The sequence below is a fragment of the Bubalus kerabau genome, chromosome 17 (assembly GCF_029407905.1).
Source record: "Bubalus kerabau isolate K-KA32 ecotype Philippines breed swamp buffalo chromosome 17, PCC_UOA_SB_1v2, whole genome shotgun sequence".
In the NCBI taxonomy this organism is placed as follows: Eukaryota; Metazoa; Chordata; class Mammalia; order Artiodactyla; family Bovidae; genus Bubalus; species Bubalus kerabau.
In genome coordinates, this window is record NC_073640.1 from 4627547 (window position 1) to 4649775 (window position 22229).

At 60.5% G+C, this 22229-nt stretch overlaps 1 protein-coding gene across 2 annotated transcripts in view; it reads left to right on the top strand.

Moving 5' to 3' along the window:
* The window catches only part of VAC14 (VAC14 component of PIKFYVE complex), a 76591-nt gene that overhangs the window by 19942 nt on the left and 34420 nt on the right, over window positions 1-22229 (top strand). For both annotated transcript variants that reach the window (XM_055554373.1, XM_055554372.1), the window contains exons 11-13: window positions 2031-2175; window positions 2359-2424; window positions 14654-14810. In XM_055554373.1, coding sequence (XP_055410348.1) covers window positions 2031-2175; window positions 2359-2424; window positions 14654-14810 — 368 coding nt within the window. The remainder of the gene's footprint in view (window positions 1-2030; window positions 2176-2358; window positions 2425-14653; window positions 14811-22229) is intronic.

The window sequence follows — 22229 nt, forward strand, 5'->3', positions numbered from 1 at the left end:
CTCCAGCTGTGGGATCCTGCCCACGCAAGGAGAGCTTACAGAGTGTGCCAGGAGGAGCCCAGGAGGAGGCTACTGCAATGGGGCAAAGCAGGACCGGAAGATCGGACAGGGAGGGGGATGTCAGTTAATTGTCAGAGAAGAAGACGAAATGCATGGGCAGCCCTGGACGGCCACTGCCGAGCCGTGCTGTCCACACTGGGCGCCTCTGCCCCTTGTGACCGCTGCGCACACCGCGGCCAGTCTGAGCCAAGGACGCTGAGGGCGGGAGACACGTGGGTTAAAAGACTCAGGACACTGCGAAGAGTGTGACACAGTCTGTTACTAACCTCTGTGTTGACTTTTATATTGATCACGTGTTGAAATGACATTTGGGGCATATTGCATGAGTGGATGCTCAGCCGCTCAGTTGCGTCCGACTCTTTGCAACCCCATAGACTGTAGCCCTCCAGGCTCCTCTGTCCATGGGATTTCCCAGGCAGGAATACTGGAATGGGTTGCCATTTTCTCCCCCGGAAGATCTTCCCGACCCAGGGATTGAACCTGCGTCTGCTGCACCTCCTGCATTGGCAGGCAGATGCTTTACCACTGCACCACCTGCGAAGCCCTTGGGGTATATTGGGTTACTTAAAATATATTGTTAAATTTAATTTCACCTGTTTCTTTATACTTTTTAATATAAAACCAAAAAACATAAAATTCCATACGTGACTTGCATTATATTTCTAATAGACAGTGAGAAAGAGAGAGAGGTGAAGAGCAGCAGGTTCCTGGGTGGCTGAGACTGTCTGGGAGCCCGCCTTTGCCACCCTGGACTTGTCTGTGCGTGAATTTCCCCATCTGTCCAGGCTGCTGAAGAACCCAGATGCTTGGCTGTCCTCGGAAGACCCCAGCACTTGCGGCCACATGGCTCTTGGGGAGCCTCAGCAGCAGCCCCTCCCCAAAGCTTGGTCTGCTGGGCGGCATCCCTCACATACCCAGCCCCCCGGCCACCAGAGGCTAGAAGTGCCCGCTCGTGCCCCCAAAACGAGCTCCATGGGGAATCATCAAACCATGTTAAATAGCACTTCCATTTAGCACTTAACAGAGCTCAGAACCCTGCCCTTTAGGAGTTCACATCAAACGAGCTTCAGAGAGGCTGCAGGCAGATTGGGAAAGCACAGGCATTGAGTTCCTGACGCAAATGAATAATTGAGCAATCTGGAAATACCACGGAAGACCGTTTTGTACAGGCAGGCGATGGTGTCCTGCGTCAGAGGGGAAGGGAGCCCCTCCCGACACCCTAAGGCCCCCTGTCCTCGCCAGCCCCATCCCGGAGAGCCCCGGCCTCTGTCTGGGGCCCCCACTTGGGTCTGTTCTGGCGGCACCCAGCCTTCCTGGGGCTGCTTGACAGGACTTTTCTCTGCCTGGAGACCAGCAAGGCTTCGGGCCAGGGGAGCAGGGAGCCTGTACCCCATCCTAGAGCACAGGCATTCTGAGCAAGCTCCAATCTACAGGCTGAGCCTGTCACCTCCTTCCTGCCTCAGATGAGAAAATTAACAACTTCAGAGGTGGCTCTGAGGGCCCCTCACCCAGGCCGGCCACTGTGCCGAGGGCCCTGTGTGTGACCAGGTGAAGCGCCATGGGTCCTCGTTGGAGAAGTGGGCTTCGGGTGCCTGGGGCAGGGCCTGTGTTACTTAGGAGTGTCCCTGGGGCCTTTCCCTGGACTCTTTGGACAGGGAGGTTTTGTTTCATCGACAGGCTCTGGACGTAATGCGCTGAGGGTGCTGAACTGCCTTTCAGCCGTGAGGTCCACTGGTCCTGAGCTTCTTGACATCAGAGGTGTCCGCCCTTCTGCACCTTCTCTGGCGCAGCCCGCTGGTAGAAAGGGGGCCGCGGGTGGCTGCCCAGCGGACTGGCCCTCCTGCCGCTGCGAGGGTGTCTGCGCTCCCGCCTGGCAGAGCAGCACCCCGGCGCCCCATGTGGGGGGTGCAGGGCCAGGGCGCGGCTGGGGAGTGGGCCTCAGCCCCACTCCCTCCTGGTCTCGCCCGCAGCACGGAGAGGGCCCCGGTTACCCTCCACCTGGACGGGATCGTGCAGGTGCTGAACTGCCACCTCAGCGACACGGCCATCGGCATGATGACCAGGATCGCCGTCCTCAAGTGGCTCTACCACCTGTACATCAAGACCCCCCGCAAGGTGAGCCCTCGGGCTGGGGCAGCGCTCCGGGGTGGTCTGCATGGCCTGCCCACGCCTGGCAGGGTCCTGGTCGTTCCCGTTCTGGGGAAGCCCTGAGCGGCAGGAGCGTGGCACGGTCCTGGGGTGGGAGGCCCCTGCCGTGGGCCCGGGTGGCGCGGGCACTCACACAGCCCCTCTCCACAGATGTCGCGGCACACGGACAGCCTGTTCCCTGTGCTCCTGCAGACGCTGTCGGACGAGTCTGACGAGGTAGGTCCCCACCTTCCTCCGGGCCCTGGCCGCCAGCCTCCCCTGCTGAGGGCACGGTGTAGCTCAGAGGGGCTATTTTGCTGCTGTTCTCTTAAGCCAGCACCCCTAAAGTGGCCCTGTTGCTCCTGTGTGGTGAGGAGCGGCCGTCAGGGAGAAAGCTGTGTCTCCTGTCCTCTGGAGAGTAAAGGCTCTTGCTCTGCAGGCCCTTCTGATGAGCGCCGGGTCTCGGTGGTGAGGAAGCCAGTCCGACAGGGAGCCCCTGGTCCCCAGGAGGCCGTGGGGAGGGGCGACAGGAAACCCTGCGTCTCAGTTTCCTTTCTCCATCCAGTGGGGTAGTGACAGCGCGGAGGGGTGTGAGAAATGTCTCCAAACACGCCAAGTGCTGTGCCGGGCAGCGGCCGAGCCCTCGGAGCATCATTTGTGATTCCTTTCAGCTGGACTTCTTCCTGGCCTCCAATTTGAACTTGGACCCTGAGTCTTCGCTTTTGTTGGGGGTCACCGCAAGCTAAAGGGAGAGGCTGGCCCCCTCTCAGGCAGCGCCCCAAGTGTGGAGACCCCAGAGTCGGGTGGGCAAGGGCTGCACCCTGAGCCTCCCCGCACCATGCCAGCGGTGTCCTGCTCAGGGACCTTCTTGGTCAGACGCCCCGCCTCCTGGCCGAGGGGCGGGGCTTGCAGCCGGGCATCGCCTTCTGCCTGGGGGGCATCCCTGCCCTCCGCCCATGCCCGCTCTGGGCTTCGTGCTGGATGCTGGTGGCCCAGGCCCTGACCCGCCCCTCGCCTGCCCTCCTCTGGGCCCCGTGAGGCAGCAGGCGCTCGCATCTGCAGACCTCCCAGCGCCGAGCAGGAGGGAACGGGCTGGGGAAGAAGGGAGCGGGACCCGGCCCATTGCTTCCCGTGCAGGAGGTGCCTCGGTCTCTCCTGGGCTGGCCCCTGGCTTGTGTGGAGTCCTGGGCAGCCAGCCTGCAGCCTGACTTTGCTCCCTGACCCTGGGCCACAGAGAGATTCAGACAGGCAAGTGTCTGCCTCCAGGTCCCATCAGGTCCTCCGCATTTCCTGAAGACTCAGAGCAGATGGTCTGGGCCTCTGCTCAGGTCCCCTCCCACCTGTCCACCACACACACACACACACACACACACACAAACCCCGCCTCCCCCCCGCCCCACTGCAATGCAAGGCCCACACGCCCACACACACACACCCCCTGCCTCCCCCCATGCCACTGCAATGCAAGGCCCAGGTGGCCATGGCCCGGTTCTGCGTGAATTAGAACTGACTCACTGCACACTCACGGCCCTCATTTCAGTACAGAAAGGGAGAGAAGAACTTTGCTGATTGGTTCCTTCCCCAGGACGTTAGTGGAAGCAGCTGAGTTTTCAGTCCTTTAAATTGAGTTGTTTAATCCCATCCAGCCTTCTTCACCCGCGGTTGGTTTTTGTGTGCGTGTGCATTTAAAGGGAGCCGGAGGAGATACAGTCCATTAAACAGCTCTGTTCAGGTTCCGGCTGTGGAAACTTGATTTGCTGAGATGCCAGATGTTGTCGGGTTTTGGGGTGCATTTTGTGGGCCTCCGGCGGGGAGGAGGCTGCCGCTGCTCTTGGGGACAGTTGCCGGGGGCGGGGCGGGCAGGCAGCGCTGCGGTTAGCAGCAGTTCAGCATCTGCGCCTCCCTTCACCCTCCCGGGGAGGGACTTGGGAACCCATATTGCTGCTGAGTCGTGATCCTGCCACGTCCTGGTTCTTCTCCAGAATCCTGTCCCTAAGTAGCCCCTGCTGAATCCGATGACCTTGTGGGCGTCCTGGGTACTTGGCAGTGGAAATGCGGCCATGAACAAGACAAAGTCCCTCTTCTCCTGGTGCGAGCTTCCGTTCCAGGGCATCCAGAAAGTGCCCTCTGCAAGGTTTCCCCAGTTATTTTCAGGCACGGCCCTCGTCTCAGATTGGAGCTCCGGAGGTGCGAGACCCTGAAAACCCATTGAGTCAGATCGGCCCGCAGCCAGAGTGGAGTGGGGGGAGGCCCCTCGCTAATAGAACGTAACCATGGCCTACCCCACGTAGGGCCGTACACTCAGCCTAGGTGCCTCAACACCTGGGTTAGCCCTTTAATAACCGCCAGCTTGTCTGAAGTCATCCCAGTGTCAGGGAATGTCCTTAGACACCTTCCCTGTAGTGTCCAGAGAACCCTCAACAGTTCTTCTGCGGGAGAATAATGTTATTATTTCCATTTGGCAATTCAGGAAATAAGGCTGGGGAGGTGAAGTAGCTGGCACCCGACTAGGGAATGGTGGGGCCAAAACCAAGTCTGTCTGTCCCCAGAGCGCTCAGTCGCTGAGCCTCCGTGCCTGTGTTTTACCATGTGTGGCCCCCAAGCTTGTGCTTAGTCATTGTATCATCATCCCCATCATCTGGCCTTTTTCTCTTGTTCCGCATGTTCTCGAGAAGACTGTCTAGTCTGGTGTGGAGAGGGCTGTGGGGCTTTGGAAAAAGCTCTCCCTCAGCACCCTGACCCGTCGTCCACTTTTCCATTGATTTACAGCTCTGTTTATCCGGGACATCCCATCTATGGTCTATGTCGCACATGTTTTCCTCTCCCAGTGTGAAGATGATAAACCCGCATACCCGTCAGGTTTGCGGTATGGGGAGAGGCACTGGCCCCGGGGGACAGAGTGTACCAGGTGTCCATGATGCAAGAGCTAGGCGCAGGGAGAGGCCGAGCCTCAGAGCCCCAGCTCTGCCGCCACATTCCCCAGCCCCCGGGCATGTGGCCTCATGGGTGTCTCACGGGCCCTTGTTTCTCTGCCCGCCTCCCCTGCCCCTTCCAGGGACAGCTCAGCAGTCCACACCCCTCTGGGATCCTCGGTTGTCTTTGCTTCTCCTAATTCAGGATAAGTGGCTGCTCCCTCAGTACCGCCTGCTCCTCGCAGCCTTGATCTGAAAATCCCTTTTGTCAGAATTTTGCAGGTGTCTAATATTCTTGGCACTGGAGTAGAAATTCTCTCATCAGCTAGCGATCCAATGATTTGTTTTTAAGTGAAAATGCGACCCTGATCCCACAGTCTGGAAGGCGAGGCACATCCGCAGAGCTTCCTGCAGGACCCGCGGGAGGCGGGGCCGCTCTTTCCCTGCCCGAAGGTGCCAGCATCGGCCACCTCCCGAGCCCGCAGCTGCCCGGGCGGGTTCTGCCCATGAGCCCCCGGACGACAGACAGGTCCTCTCCACGTTTCCCATGGCGTGGCCAGCCCGGAGGGGCCTTGGTGGTTCCCATCCCCACCCCTGCCTCAAGCACAGCTGCCTCCCCACTGCATTTCAGATCCTCTGCGGGTCACAGCAGGTACGCGTCATCACACACATGCCCAGAGCGAACCCCGGCGTCAGCTGTGGGCTTCAGAGGAGATGTGTCTCGGTGCAGGCACACTGATTGTAACAGGCGCACTGCCGTGGTGAGGAAGACCTGTGAGGGGGAGGCTGTGTGCCTGCAGGGCCGGGAGTTGCGTGCGAAACCTCTGTTACCTTCTGCTCAGTATTGCTGCAAACCTAAAACTGCTCTAAAAATCGAAAATCTATTTTAAACAGAAATATGTAGGATAAAAAAAAAAGTCTAAAGTTTCAGAAGAGGTCTGGAAGGATGGTCAGGTGCCCCTCCTCCCCAGGGACCTGGGCCAGGAGCCTGACTGCTCCGACCTGCATGGAGGTCAGGAGGCAGGGTGTCTCCATGTGCCCCGCCGACTGCTGTTTCAGGAGGCCGAGGAAGGCTCCCCGTCTGAGCCTGACCCTTCCTAACAACCTGTCCATCACCCTCAGATTCTTTAGGGGCAAATTGTGCCCCCAGGAGGGAAGGCCTGCTGCTGGAAATGGGCCGTCCCTCCATGTCCGCCCCAGAAACAAGGGCTTCCCCTTGTTGCCTACATCTGAGAGCAGCTTAGAGAAGCGGGGGTAGCCTGACACCCCTCGTGCTGGCTTCCTTTGGAAACCTTGGGGGTGCTATGTGCTGAACCCCGTGTCTGGGAGAAGGAGAGGCGGAAACCAGTTTATGGAGTCATGGCCCTGGTCAGAGTACATCGTACCCTTTGTCTTCAGGAATCTGCCTGGTGGTCCAGGAGTAGTTTCATTGTCCTCCGTTTGACATGAGAGGAAGCTCAGGCATGAGGGGGATAACTTGCCAGAAGCCAGCCTTGGAAGCTGGGTCTGTCAGATCCCAGATCATCTAAACCCCACACGAGGTCTGCCGTCACTCACCTCAGTGAGAGTGCTGCAGGGAGGGGTACTGCTCTATCCAGGCTGGATGCACTTGGCTCTGACCTGCCCCCCCGGGCTGCCCCAGGTCTGCTGAGCCTCCCGGGCCCCACCCCAAAGCAGTGAGCCGTGCCAGGGATGGCTGAGGGTGGTGTGGCAGCTGCCCAGTGGAGAGCAGGACAACCTCTGCCCCATGCTGCCCCCACTGTATGGTAAGGCTGAGGCACCTCCCCACCTCTGCTCTCCTCCCCGGAACATGCTCAGGCTCTGTTCAGTTCTGTAGCTCAGTGGTGTCCGACTCTTTGCGACCTCATGGACTGCAGCATGCTACGCTTCCCTGTCCATCACCAACTCCGGGAGCTTACTCAAACTCGTATCTGTTGAGTCAGTGATGCCATCCAACCATCTCATCTGTCATCCCCTTCTCCTCCCGCCTTCAGTCTTTCCCAGCATCAGAGTCTTTTCAAATGAGTCAGCTCTTCACATCAGGTGGCCAAAGTATTGGAGTTTCAGCTTCAACATCAGTCCTTCTGGTGAACACCCAGAACTGACCTCCTTTAGGATGGACTGGTTGGATCTCCTTGCAGTCCAAGGGACTCTCAAGAGTCTTCTTCAACACCACAGTTCAAAAGCATCAATTCTTCAGCACTCAGCTTTCTTTAAGGTCCAACTCTCACATCCATACATGACTACTGGAAAAACCATAGCCTTGGCTAGACGGACCTTTGTCGGCAAAGTAATGTCTCTGCTTTTTAATATGTTATCTGGGTTGGTCATAGCTTTTCTTCCAAGGAGTAAGCGTCTTTTAATTTCATGGCTGCAATCACCATCTGCAGTGATTTTGCTACTGCTTCAGTTGTGTCCGACTCTGTGCGACCCCATAGATGGCAGCCCACCAGGCTCCGCCATCCCTGGGATTCTCCAGGCAAGAACACTGGATGGGTTGCCATTTCGTTCTCCAATGCATGAAAGTGAAAAGTGAAAGTGAAGTCACTCAGTTGTGCCCGACCCTCAGCAACCCCATGGACTGCAGCCTTCCAGGCTCCTCCATCCATGGGATTTTCCAGTGATTTTGGAGCCCAAGAAAATAAAGTCTGTCACTGTTTCCATTGTTTCCCCATCTATTTGCCATGAAGTGATGAGACCGGATGCCATGATCTTAGTTTTCTGAATGTTGAGTTTTAAGCCAACTTTTTCACTCTCCTCTTTCACTTTGATCAAGAGGCTCTTTAGTTCCTCTTTGCTTTTTGCTATAAGGGTAGTGTCATCTGCATATATGAGGTTATTGATATTTCTCCCTGCAGTCTTGATTCCAGCTTATGCTTCATTCAGCCCGGCATTTCTCATGATGTACTGTGCATATAAGTTAAATAGGCAGGGTGACAATATACAGCCTTGACGTACTCTTTTCCCAGTTTGGAACCAGTTACATGTCACCTCCGTTTTCCTCCCTAAAACGCGGTCAGGCTGGATCGTGTTAAGTCCCTTCCAGCCCTGACTCTGTGTGGTCCTGACTCCACTGCCCAGAATACTAATGCGGCCTGCTCAAAAGTGGACAGTCTTCCGTAAGAATGGGGCTTGTTTTTCCTTCTCATATCCTTGCCTCAGTTTTTATTTTGCTCCATTTTCATTCCATCCACTCTCCAAAACAAACAAAAACAACCCCGCCACCCCGCGCTTCAATTCTGAATGTTTCTGTACAGTCAGATCACACGGTCAGGTCGGGTGCCAGCCCGGAGCACCAAAGGGCGAGACAGTGGCGGCCAAGAGCTTGGTTCCGACTGCGGAGGGCCCGCCCCACGTGGAGGGGTGAGCCGGGCTGCCGCTCGATGGCCAGGTGAGGACGTGCGGGCCCTCCCGCCACAGGCCTCAGGGCTTGTCCTCTGCTCTCTCAGGTGGACCCCACAGCTTCCTGCAGGGCTTGGGAGAGAAAATGAGGGGCAGGGACAGATGAGCAGGGAGAGGACCTGTGGCCAGCAAGGAGAGACCAGGCCTGCAGCCACATGGCCCAGCAGAGGCCCCAGCCATCAGCACTGGGGAGCCCTTGGCAGCGGACTGCTACCGTGCACGGACGGGGCCCTGCGGTCTCAGGCCCAGCATTGCGCTGGGAGGCACCTCCTTGGGGTGAGGAGGGGCCCTCAGTACCCCCCGTTGGCTCCTATCACCTGCTCTAGGAAGACAGGTTTGTGCTGGGAGGGTTTTCAGTCTTTATCTCTGTCTGAATTCCCTCCACTCTTGGGAAGGTGAGGACCCAGAGCTGCACCATAACTGGAGCTCAGGGCAGAAGGCTCCCCAGAGGGGTGGCTTATTTCCCAAAGCAGGAAAAGTAGGGCCCAGAGAGGAGTCACAAAGGGGAGGGGGTAGGAACCACCTTCCCCTGGACAGGGCTGGGGCTCCCGGGAGGAGCCGGCCACCTTCCCCAGCGCGTCTCTCCCTGACTCAAGTGATCAGGCGTCTCACCTAGAAAGGCCACGTCCAGCAGCCCTACAGAGTGCCCCAAGGGAGCCACACATGCCAGGGCCGCCGTCAATCCCCCGGAGCTCTTCAACACCCAGCTGCCTGGGCTGCAGCCTGGACCTCCGTAAACTGCTCTCTCCGGTGGGGCCTTATGGCCTGGGTTCCCCACAGGCCCCCAGTGACTGATGCTCGTCTCTGACTGAGAACCTTGGTGTGGACCCACCCCAGTTCCTGTCGGGAGCCTGGGGGCCAGGCCCCTGTCTATCAGTTCCAGCGCCCTCTCTCTCTGCCATCGCCAAGGGCCCTTTTTTTCACACGCACACCCCACCCCGCCTCACTTGGGACATCAGCAGCAGCCAAGATCTCTCCCAGGACGTGTGTCCGTTTTTCCTCCTTCGGAGATAGCCAAAGCAGAGTTGGTTGCGTTTCCCTCACGTTTTCCTGTTGGCAGTTTGCGAGACCCACCACCGGGGCAGGGAGCTGCTAAAGATGCTGCGGACAGGAGTGCGCTGGGTGCTCGTTCGGCTCCCAGCCCACAGCGGGCCTCACCGTCTCCACAGCAGCCCTTCAGGCGTGCGCTCTGCTGTGTCCACCCCTCACCAAGCAGAAACCGGCTCAGAGAAGTGAGGTAGCTAGGTCGGGATCTCGGCCTGACGCCCGTGAATCCCTGAAGGGCAGCACAGCGCCCGCCCCTCTGCCCCTCCGGGCCGGCCGGGTCCCCGTCTGTGTCACTGCAGCACCCGGCGCCCCCAGACGCGTCTCGTGATGCGTGCATAAGCAGGAGGCGGGCAGGTGGCAGCAGAGCGCGCTGGGGCCCGTTCTGCCCGCTTCCTTGCTCGTGGGGGCCTGGGCCTGCCCACTTCGACAGAGCTGAGTAGGACTCACACGGGGCTGGGGTTGAGCAGAGACCCGGTGGCGGGCGGGAGGCCACGCTGCTGTCCTGGTCGTCGCGGGCCCAGCCCTGGAGACAGCGGCCCCTCGGCCCATCGCCTGGTGACCGAGCTGTAACGGTGCCCGCGCTGCCCCAGGCTGCCCCGTGCAGAGGCCCCTCCAGTCCCTGCCCGCTCACAGGGAGAGTTCACCTCCTGCAGGGGCACCTGCCAGTCAGAGCTGCGAGTGAGAGAGGGCTTCGACAGGAAGCCCTCGGGTGGGAGGCAAGGGGGGCCTGTCTCCAAGCCGGCTCACCCCAGGAAGTTGGGGGCCTGTCTCACCCCGGGAAGTTGGGGAGCCTGTCTCCACGCCGTCTCACCCTGGGAAGTTGGGGGGCCTGTCTCCACGCCAGCTCACCCGGGCTGGCCTCGTCCCCCTCTGCCCTCCGGGGCGGCGGCTGGTCGGTTCCAGCTGCCAGAACCCGCACTTGCTGTCACCGAGGAACTTAATAAGCATCAGGTGCTGGCCTTTGGCAGTATGGCACGGAACTGGCGCCTTGGAAGGACTTCTGAGTCCACTTGAACAGAAGAAAAAGAAAAGAAAACCGCTCCTGATTCCTAAGGGCGTGCGTTCAAAGTCAGGCAACAAACCAAGACAGAATTCTTGTTCCTTTTATTCAAGTTGTTTTTTGCTTTACCGAGGCGTACAAGGGCTTAATCAGGGTAGTTTCCTCAGTGGGAAAATAGGTCTAAGGCTGAGCAGTGCCCTTGCTCCAGCCCCCAGATCTGGGAGTCTTTTTGGCAGAGCTGCTCCGGTGGTGTAGAAGGCAAGGCTGCGGGCCGCCTCCCCGGGGTGCTGGGCCCGGCCTGCGCCCGCCCCCTTAGTGGGAAGCTGTTCTGAGAACACTGCCCGCTCAGGCCAGGCCGGGGCTGATCTCTGCTTTCTCCAGCCCGGGTCTGCTGTGTCAAGGGCCGGTGGGTGCCAGCTGCCGCCCCCCCAGAGCAGTACAGGGGCTCGGGCACACAGGAGCTGTGCCGGGGCCCGCGGACATCCTCCCCCCGACTCCCGGCTCCCTGGGCGCCCCTCCTGGGCTGGCGGCCCGGCCTCCTGGACTGGGTTCTCCAGATGAGTCCACCAGGCATTGGGGCACGAGAGGCCTGATCCCCTGGGCTGCAGCCCTTGTGAAGGAAGGGGACAGGCTCCTGTGCGGAAGGAGGCAGGAGGCCACAAGGCTTCCCGTGCAGGCCCGGCCTTGGGCATCCAGCCTTTGTTTGCGCTCAGCTCCGCTCCCCAAGAATAAGGGGTAATCCAACCTTCCCGGGATCTCAGCTATGGCCCTGCAGCCTCCCTGTTCTGGGCAGAGGCATCAGCTAGGCCTGGGCGGTGCCCGCAGACCTCGGCCTTGGGCTTCCAGCCTGCGTCCCCTTCCCCGCCAGCCCCGACGCAGCCCTCGGAAACTCATGCGGCTTCTTGCTGGCCAGGACTGCAGAGGGCCCATCCCAGGGAGTTCCTTCCCTGCTTGTGGGACTGGAAGGTTGAGCCTGTTGACATCTGGGGCCTGGTCAGCTGATCAGGGGCCTAGCCAGACTCTGGACTGTTCCTCAGAGACATGTGGGTAGAGAAATGGAAGGTTTTTCCAGCCATCCCTTGGCAGAAGCTCTCCAGAACCATCCATCTTCCGTTTCCTGCCCAGCTCTGCAGCCGCCGGGTGCCTCGCCTGGGACTCCGTGTCCAGAGGTCTGGGTGGGAAGAGAGGACAGGCCTGCAGGCTTAGCCTTGCCAAGCTCTGGGTCTCCCCTGGTCCCGAGGTGATGAAGGGGCAGGCAGGAGCATTTCCAGGAGACAGAAGGGCACCTCCCGCAGCAAGGGGTTTTCCAGGGCTGGTCTGTGGACACGCTGCGGGGACAGAGTGCCTGGATGCACCAGTCAATGGGGGGTGGAAACAGCTGCTGTCCAGGAGACTGTCCTTGGCCCACTGGAGGGCAGGGGCTGACAGCCTGTTGCGGCCCATCCAGACAGTGACTCCCCTCCCATGCTGAACGTGCCCTTTGCTGCTGTCCGGTCGCCTCCTAGAAGGAAGGCCTTCCTCACTTTGCTCCCCAAGCCATGGAGGGTGTGACACCCCATGCCCCTCACCCCAGCCGCCTTCCTCCTGGAACTGCTTTGTCAGATGCTTTCTTCCCCAGTTGCCGCTGACCTTTTCTCTCCATCAGTGGCCAGCTCGCTCAGGGACCAGCTGATGTGCCTTCCCCCCCCGCCCCCCAGCCCGTTGCCGTGGTAACCGCAGGCCCTCCTGCTCCTGCAGAATATTGCTTTCTTGTAACCTTTTTCCCTCCCTCTCCTTCCCCCCTTCTTTCTCTCACACAAAAAGAAAGCACAAGTGTTTTATATTCATTCTGCAAAAAGCTGTGTAGCGCATACTAATTGGCGTGGCTTCCTCCCGCTTTCTGTGAGCCTTTCCCATCCTCGGGGCCAGGACCGCAGGCCAGCGCCGGCATGAGCCCAGCCGGCCTGCACGCTGCCAGGGGGACTGGCTCTGCGTGTCCTGAGGCTGCGTGGGGCATTTCTCCCCTTGTGTCCAGGCCCTGAGTGTGACCGAGGCCGCTGAGACCACCATGTCCTTGCCGAGGGCCGTGAGGTCTTCAGGGACGAGGAGCGCTGACAGCCTTGCCGGCACAGAGACCAGAGCCAGGTCCAGTGGAGGGCAGCTCCTTGTGGTCCCCGCTGCTGTCCCAGGCTCCCCATTGACACACCGCCCCCCGGGGCCGCCCCCCGCTCCCCACACAGAGGCAGAGTCCTGGCCTGGGCCTGCCTCAGGATGGTGGTTACCCATACCCTTGTTCAGCGTGGACTGTGGTTTTCCCGGTCCACTGGGGGAGAGTCAGTGGCTGAACTTGATGGGCTGGACTGAGAACCCCGAAGTGGCTCCCCACCAACTCCCCACTCTCCTCGCCATTCCTTGCCCTCCGTCTTGGCAGCCCCTCTCCAGTCCTTGGCTCTGGAGGCTGAAGGAGACAGTGTTGCTGTTCTCCAGCTCCCACTTAGGGGGCTTCCACAGTGTGCGTGTACACAAGGACATGGTTTTGCTCCAAGCTGACCTGTCTGTTGTCTTCAGCCCCCAGGGGACCAGAGACAAATCTTTTGATATGTAGGCATGAGAGGGATGGCCAGGATTGCTAAAGGAACCTGTAGACAACATTTCCGACTGTAATAGTACAAAAGAAGTGTGTGGTTTGCATTAATTTGTGGGTTGACGTTAAACTTTATATAAAACGAGAGAATGCGGAATATGAAGCACAGCTCTGCTGGCCGTGCGGCCCTGCGGGGGGAGGATGCGTGCGGAGACGAGTGACGCAGATGCTCCTGGTGCAGAGGTGAGGCTGGAGGCCTGGATGTGTGCCGCTGTCCCTGCCCTGTCCCCGTGCAGGGCCGCCAGCAGGCTTGGCCCCAAGATCCCTGCGTAGAAGTCGTGCAGGAAGCAACTCCTGAGATCGGCACAGTGCCCTGGAGAGGGCGAGTCCCCAGGGCACACAGGAGGAGCCTGAGCCCCCCAGCCCACCACAAAGCCGCGCTCAGACCGCCCCTGAGTCCGGGCGACGGTCCTTGATGACCTGCCCTGCCTCGTGTCCGCCCCCACCGCACACCCCACTCCGGGGCTGGGCTGCGGCTTGGGTTCCAGGAATGTGCCTTTGGGTCTGGTCCCGCGTCCGTGAAAAGCTTCTGCTGGTTAAGAGAATGCTCTGCGTGCCTCCCTGTACCCCCGGTTCCCTGGCAGACCTGGGCTCAGCACTTCCGAGGCCTGGCAGCCCCCCTCAGACCATGCTGCTGGCCTCAGGAGCATAGGCACTGCGGTCGCAGAGCTTGTGGGCTGCCTGTCTCCCCTGGGTCACTCTCATGGGGACAACGCCCAGGGCCCTGTGGCCTTGCCTCTCCTCCCACCAGTGCGGGCCCGGCCCCCAGCAGGCACCGCTCAGCAGAAGCTGGGGGGTGTGGGTGTGGTGAGTTCACTGTTCCAGAGTCAGGCGACTGATGTCAGGGTCGAGAGTGAAGCCAGGACTGTGAGCACTGAGCTCCGCTCATGGACGAGAGCTAGTTCTGAAGTGGAGCCTCATGCTCCTTGAGGAGGCGCCTATAGGCGAGACCAAGGACAGGCAAGGGCTCCCCTCCGGCTCAGAGCCGGAACAGCTGCCTTCTCTGGCCTCCCCCTCCTTCACGGGGCCACTCAGGGTACGGACGTCTCACTGGCCAGGCCTCTCAGGTGTGCTGGCTCCCCAAGTGTATTTCCCAATAGGGAAATAACCCACTGGAACTGGTGTGGGTCATTGTGGCCCTGGTAGGGTCAGCATCTGGCTGAGTGCTGGTTGACATCGAGGCCTGGCCAGCCCGGGGCCCCCAGTGCACAGGCTGGGCCCTGGGCCTGAGACCCTCGTCTCCTGGGGACCAGAGAGCAGTGAGCATTGGAAGAGTTGACCCCGCCTTCTCTCCCCCACTTCCTGCCGTCTGCCGTCTGCCTCTGTTCTCCTGAGTCCATATCCTTTGCAGCAGTCTGTGAGCACTCAGAGCCATAATCTGGGCGTCCCTCAGCAGCCTGGTGCCCCTGAAGGCAGCTCTCTGTCCACAGTCACGGCACAGTGTGGGGGTCCTTGTCCATCATTCTCTTCTTCTCTCCCCAGGTTATCCTAAAGGATCTGGAGGTGCTGGCAGAAATTGCTTCTTCCCCTGCAGGCCAGACGGATGACCCAGGCCCCCTCGATGGCCCTGACCTCCGGGTCAGCCACTCAGAGCTCCAGGCGCCCACCCCCGGCAGAGCCGGCCTGCTGAACACACCTGGTGAGTCTTCCCTTCCTGGATGGTTGTGGCCTCGGGGACCCTGGGCACGGCGCTGCTCAGTCTTGTCTGGGACTGGCTGCACATGGGCCACCCTCCTAAGCCCAGGAGCTCCCGGGGGTGAGGGCCAGCGATGTGCCGCTCTGCAGGCGGCAGGCAGCCTGACCCTCCCGCCTCCCACTGCAGCAGCCCCCACCCTCGCAGGAGACCCTCACAGCCCTTTCCCTCATCTCCCTGCCACTCTCGGCCCTTTGAGCCACTGGCTAAATGTGAAACCATCCAAGTCAGCGATGGTCTCTTCCCCTGGGGCGCCGTCACTGGTCAGAAGTCAGGGAGCGCAGAGCTTGGGTCTCATGGGTGGAAGACATCGTCGAGAAGCTGAAAGTAACAGGGCGGGCAGCCCAGGCCGGAGAGTGGGTAACTCAGACAGGGTGTTCCCGGGCAGTCCTCGCACGTGAAGCTGGCCGTGGCACCCCTGGAGCCCCCACCTCGGGGTCCCTCCAGCCCAGGTGGCTCTTCTCCTGGGGCCAGCGTGACTCCGGGTCCTCCCTCGCAGGCAGATGCCACTGCCTTCCAGCGACACAATCCTGGAAAATGCCCAGGGAGGCAGCTTGAAAGGAGCGTACCTAGCGAATCTTAGGTGTTTGCCTGAGGTGTCTCTGTCCCCTGAGCGGCTCTTGACATCCAGATACGAGGTCTTAGACCTCCTCTGATGGAAAAGCCAAGAGTCAGATACATCTGGGGCCTTTTCAGTGGTGGCTTCCCCGCCACAGCCCCACCACACCGTCCCCAAAGGTGTCCCAGTACTTGGCCCTGAGGGCACCTGCTCAGTGGAAGTGGGCGCCAGGGCTGCCAGCCAATCCCAGAAGGCCTGTGCGTCAAAAAGTGAATGAAAATCACTCAGTCGTGTCCCACTCTTTGTGACCCCATGGACTGACTATACAGTCCATGGAATTCTCCAGGCTAGAATACTGGAGTGGGTAGCCTTTCCCATCTCCAGGGGATCTTCCCAACCCAGGGATCGAACCCGGGTCTCCCTCATTGCAGACAGATTCTTTACCAGCTGAGCCACCAGGGAAGACATCTCCCTAGTGACACCTGAAGTCAAGCCCCGGCCAAGGGGTGCCCCATAGGGCCCAGGCTGCCACCAGTGCACGCTCTGCCTGCAGCTGCTCTCGTTTCCAGCTGCTTCTGACTGAAGGCAGGAAGGAGTCAGGGGCTCTTGCAGCAGCCCAGCGTCCTTCCCTGGTTCCGCAGGATGCAGCGGTTTCCGGGTCCACGCATCGCTTCCTCTGGACATCCTGACTGTGGATGCGAGTGCTCCCCTCTGTTCTCCATGCTAGGTCCCCATATCAGCACTTGGGCGCCAACCTGCAGTCTCCAGACAGGTGGCAGGGCTGCTAGAGGCTGGGTGGGGGGCTCACTGAGAGGCAGCGGGGCCAGCAGCTGAGAGGAGGTTTCCTGAGGGTGGGGGTGGCCCCCAGAACTCCCTGCCCAGGAAACTGAGACCGCACGTCCTCGGGGAGAGGCTGTGGTGACAGCCCCGGGCAGGGGGCACGCACCCTCTCCTCCCGGGCTGTCTGATCTGCCCCTCCTAGGGACAGAGAAGGGCACGGAGACGTAGATGACTGAAGCGCTTCCTGGCTGGTAGAGGCATGGGCCGAAAAGCAGCTGTGCACAGCCCGCCCTGGAGGGGCAGGGTGGGGGCCCCAGGCTGCAGGGCCCGGCCTGGGGAACTCCGTGAGCATGCCCTCCACTGCTTGGAGCGGGAGCTGGAGGGGCTTGGGTGGCAAAGAGCTCTGCGCCCCAGCTTCTGTTCCTGTCAAGACGCCTGGGCCGCCGGGGAGGCCGAGGTGATGAAGACTTGCCCCAGCTCCCAAGGCTGTCAGACTGGCTCACATCAGCCAGGGCCTCGCCCTGAATTCATAGAAAACAGCTAAGTGTGCCAGACGAGAAGAAATTCCATCCTGGAAAGAGCACCACGGAAGTGCCCGCAGCCAATGAGACTCCCCACTGCGGGGGTTTCACGGCACCGTGCGTGCCCTGTCAGCGGGTGGCATCCACCCAGCGTGCGGTCCATGGCTGGCAGCAGGCCTGTCAGGCAGGCCGTGGTTCTCATAGGTCAAGCTCACGGCAGTAACCAGAAGTAGGGCTATGCCCTGTTGCCGTCCGCCTCGGCCACCTTGGGGAGGGCAGGAGGTGGGCGCTGAATATGCTGGCGTAGGACACAGGTCAGAGGGCACCCGCAGACGTGCACACATTCCGTCCTTTCTCCCACGGCATCTCTGCACGTGGGGGGTTCTTCTGTCTGCTTCCGGCTGGTCACACACAGGCTGCAAGGTGGACCATCTTCCGGTTTGGACCTGCCTTCCCCTGGCCCACCAGGGCACGGCTCTGAGAACTTGCAGGTGCAGGGCTGCATCTCTGTAAGACAGATCACCCGCCCTGCCACCCCTACCAAGGGAATTCGGGAAACTAAGGCGGCAGGGAGCCTAGCAAAGATGAGACCAGTGGCACCAAGCCTGCACGTCAGGCCGTAAACTCAGACCGTGCAGACCGAGTGTGTCGGTGGGCCGTCACCTGCCTGGACAGCTGCCGTGCTGGCCTCGGTGTCAGCACAGCGGTGCCCGGGGCTGCAGGCCGCGTTGCCCACCGGGGCCGGTGCTCTTGCCTGGCCTGGCAGGGACAGCCCTGCCTGCGGTGCAGAGCGGTGTGGGCGGAGGCGGTGGTCTCCCTTCTGCCCAACCCTCTTCACTCCTGGCCCCAGCAGAGCCTTGGGCTGGGGAGGGGGCCGCTGCTAGGGCATCCAGGAGGACCGCGAGCTGCCCGGGTGGGTGGCCCTGAGGGAAGCTGGTGGAGGGCTCCGTCTCCCTAAGTTGGGCTTCCGTGAAATGACATGAAAGCGCACTTGGGTCCCCCTGTGACTTGGCAGTGTTTGTGCCTCCTCTGCTTGCTCCACACGGCTGGAGCCCTGCCAGACTCCTAGGAGAAGGCCTGCAGGGAGGAGGGCTCAGGGTCGAGGCCCTGCTGCGGGAGGGGAGGAAGCTGGGCCCCACACAGCCGTGTGGTGACCTGCGACCAAGTCCCCTGGGATGGATGTTTGCCCCCAAACCCAGCCTTCCTGACCTTCCTTTCCGGCCTGTTCTTGGGATGAAACTGCTCAAGTCATTGCGCAAGGCTGTCTGCTCCCAGCTCCAAACACGTAGGCGAAGATGAGTGTTCTGATTCAGTTTCATTGCTTATGGCCCAGCCTGGTATGACCAAATGCAGAGATAAACTCTAAAGGAAACCCAGAAAGCCATCCCTGGCAGCTCCCGAAGACAGCGGTGACTCTGATGTGCTGAGCTCTTGTTTGGGTCTGGGCTGTGTTTTTGGCACTTTCTCCATGTCAGTTCATTGGACCCTCCCCGTGGGTCAGCCTGTCTTTTGAGGAGAGTGCTGGCCCAGGAGCCTACTTCCTTCACCTTCCTGCGGCCCCCCTCCCCCCACCAGCCGGGGGTGGTCCCAGGCCCTGCTGCACCCCTTCTCTTCTCTCTTGCTCTGAAGCAGGCAGCTGGACAGCCTCCTGCAGTTGGGGGACTGCCCAGGGCAGAGGGCTCGCTGGCCTTTGCACAGAGACCAAAGCGACTGCATGTTAGATCAGTTCTCACTGCAGAGGGGGCTGGGCCCTCTGACATGGGGGCTCCCCACCCCCTGAGACCCCCGTCCCAGCCCCTTTCCTCTGAGCGCAGGCTCTCGATCCGCACCAGCCTCCCCATCCCAGCCCTGCCCTCAGGGCACGTCCATTGCGGGCTGGGCCGTGGGCTCCTGGAGCCTGTGAGGCTCCTGCCAAGACCAGCCCAGAGGTGTTGCCCTGCAGGCGCCCACCCCCAGGCGGCAGCTGGACCTGCCCTGGGCATCCGTGGGCCCTTCCCCGCCTCCCCCAGGCGGGGCAGTGACGCTCTCGCATCTGGTTTTGTTGAACTGTAGCGCATGGTGTATTGAGGCCAGAGCTATTTTTATCCTGACATGTGAGGCGCGCGCACGTCACAGCCACAGAGCTCGATCCAAAACATCCCAGGGAGGCTGTTTGTCGGCGTTCTGCAGAGTCTCCTGTCGCCACATCAGGTTTCACTTAGGAACATCTGCAGTGCCGGCTCGCTGGCTGCCCGCCCCCGGCCAGACCCTGCACACCCGGTGCTCCTGGCGGCATCTGCCTGCCCTGGGCCAGCGGTGCTCACGTGAGCCTCCTGCCCGAGCCCGCGTCTCTGCAACAGAGGCCAGGCCAGCGGTCCTCAGCCGGAGGCAGAAGGAGTCCTGCTCTCCTCGCCCCGAAGGGTGCCTCCTCCTGACACCAGGCTGCTCCCAGCCCTCCCCTCACCTCTGACCAGCACCCGCCATCCCTCCTGGTACAGGCCTCCCAGCCTGTCCTCCCTGCAGACCCTCGAGCATGTGTTGGGGGGCGGGCCCTGATCGCCCCGTCCTCGGGGCCGCAGCCCCTCGCCCTGGCCTGTCCACCCAGCAGACCCTCAAGCGCATGTGGGGGGGGCGGGCCCTGACCGCCCCGTCCTGGGGGCTGTAGCCCCTCGCCCCGGGTTCTTCTCAGCTGGTGAGAAAAGAGGCCAATCCAGTTGCGCGTGCAGACAAGCCAGAGGCGGGCGCCCCACGGGGAGGAGCAGGCTGCGGTCAGGCAGAGATGAGTTCAGCTGAGAGAGGCCTGGCACTCCCCGTGGGAGGACTCCTGGAGACTTCCTTCTCTCTCCACCCCTCTTCCCCTCCCAGGCCTGCAGCACTGCCCAGAACCCTGTCTCCAGTTCCACCTCCAGCCGGCTGGTCAGTCAGAGCAGTGGCTGGTGGGCCAGGGAGAAAGGAGGCTGGGGGGGAGCGAGGTGGCCCCCACCCCATCCTTGGTGGTCAGGAGAGGCGGCCGCCCTTGCCCAGCCAGTCCAGCCCATGTTGCCCTCCCCGGGGCTCCCCAAGGCTCCCTGCCGGCTCTTGCAGGGCCTTCTCTCCTGGGGCAGTGGCCTTGACTGGAGTCTGCTCTGGCATGTGGAGCCGGAAGGGCCACGGGCCTCGGGCAGCTCCACGGTCTCTCCCGGCAGCCTCGGAAGGCACCCAGTGCCCACTTAGGTTGCACCCAGCCTCCTGCTCTTTGAAGTAAGTGGGAAGCTTCCACGGTAACCACTGCGCTGTGAGAACAGGACCCTCTCAACACGGCGTCTCCCACATGTGACTCTGCCCCACCCCTCCCTCCTAAGGGCCTCCTCAGCTCCAGGGTCCACCATGTGGGCCTGGAACTCCAGAGTTGACTGTGGTCCCCAGAGGCGGCCGTGGCTCAGGAGATGGGACCCATTCGCCTCAGGCAGTGCTCCTGGTTAGGGCAGGTTTGCTGGTGGTAGCACCCCCTCTTGTTTGAGTACAGACTATGTAGGAAGCCCCAGGCTTGGTACATTACATCCTCTGTCTCATTTATTGTGGGCTCTCATTGCCCCCATCTTACAGATGAGAAAACTGAGGCTTAGAGGGGTTAAGAGATCTGTCCAAAGTTGCACAACTAGTCGGGGGTTGAGTGAAGATCTGATCTCAGGTGTGGTGGACTCCCAAGCCAATCTCTAAACACCATGTTTGGGACTTCCCTCGTGGTCTGGTGGTTAAGAATCTACCATCCAATATAGGGGACAGAGGTCGGGGATTGAAGATCCCACATGCCACACGGTGCAGCCAAGAAACACCCACTGCCTCTGTAAGAACCGAGCCACCCAGGACCTCGCCCCAGCGCTTGCTCAAGTCACCCAGTCCCCAGGAGCTGGAGACTGTGGCCCCGGGTGGGGAGGATTTCTTCATGGTCAGTCGCTGTTTTGATCCCTTTGTCCTTTGGAATACTGTGGAATCTAAGCCTGCTAATGGATGGGACAGGGACGCACCTCCAGAAGGTGGGAGGGGACAGGGACATAAGGACCCGTGGTCACCCAGCACCCAGAAGGCTGCAAGGAGCTCGACCCCAAGCCACAAGTACTTCCACGGGTGGGGGTAGCCTATGCCCTCCAGCCAGGCCTCCATGGGGGCAGCAGAATTCATGTCCTCAAGTGTGGGGGCAGGGACACGGGGCTCCTCACAACTGTATCCACAGCCATCTCTTCAGAGTCAGCCCCAGCTGGGCCTGGAGTAACTCGATCTGTAAGAATGTGACACTCGATTCTGCAAACAGCCCCTCGGGGGCAGAGAGCAGACTATTTGCCATTCCAGAGACACTCAGGACGGCCCTGGGCCAGGCTCTTCTGGAAAGGGACCCAGAACAACACACTGCAGACAAGAAGTGCCGTGAGGCCTGTCCTTGAACTGGCTTCTCACGAAGGGCTCGCCCCAGGCACGATTCACAGGAGCTGTCCAGGAGGTTCCAGAGAGAGGACAGTAGTTTGAAGGTGTGGCTCCTGGTGAGGCATCCTCACAGACGAGTTCACAGCCAGGGGAAAAAAAAATCAGGAAACACCTTTTCCAGTTCCCAGCCACTTCCCTGTAAGGACCTTGCGAGGATTTAAGGAAGTCTGAGTTCAGCAAAATGATAGACCTCCTGGGAGAAGGTTTCACTGCTGCCTCCTGGCCCCTGCACCTGCTGAAGTCGGCCTGCCAGGGCTCCTCTGTAAGGCTTGCTTATGCTCTGGGCGACGGTTCCACACACTCGTGCTTTGGGTTGACGCTTCTGGGAGCTGATATCCCCTCGCACAGCCAAACTTGATTCCCAGAGACCCCACTCCCTGCCTGTTTCACTGAACGGCACCCTTTAAAAGGGTGACCTTGATAGTATATGAGTTGCATCACGATTAAATTGTTACCAGAAACAATCAGATGCCCTATTCGTGCGTCAGGCAGGTGGACTTGAGGAGTCCTGCCCTCACCACCACTGCTCTTGTGCTGAGGTCAGCACGCGCTAGAAAGCAAGGACGGGGCGACCCCAGGCGTGTGTGAACGCACAGGGTCGGTCGGCCGCAGCACAGCGGCCCCACCCTAGTCCCCTCTGCGCTGGATGCCTTCCACAGGGCCGGGGGCGGGGGGTGGGGCAGGGGGTGCTGTTTCTGGCCTTCCGTGTATTTTCAGCTGGGATGCGTAAGGGAGTGGAGGAGGAAATGGCAACCCACTCCAGTACTCTTGCCTGGAGAATCCCATGGACAGAGGAGCCCGGCGGGCTACTGTCCGTGGGGTCACACAGAGTCGGACACGACTGAGCACCCGAGCACATAAGGGGGAGGCCTGGAGTGTGCTTCTGGTTGTAAAGCCACCTCGAGGTCTTCAGGGTGCTCCTCTGATAGAGCATCTTTGCCTGAAGATGAAGAATGTCTGATTTCAGAACATTGGGTGCAGATGAAAACGCCTGGTCACGTTTTGCCAGCGTGTGCCGTCTCTTATTTCTCCTTGAGCAGCAGTGGGAAAGGAGTGTGGCCTCTG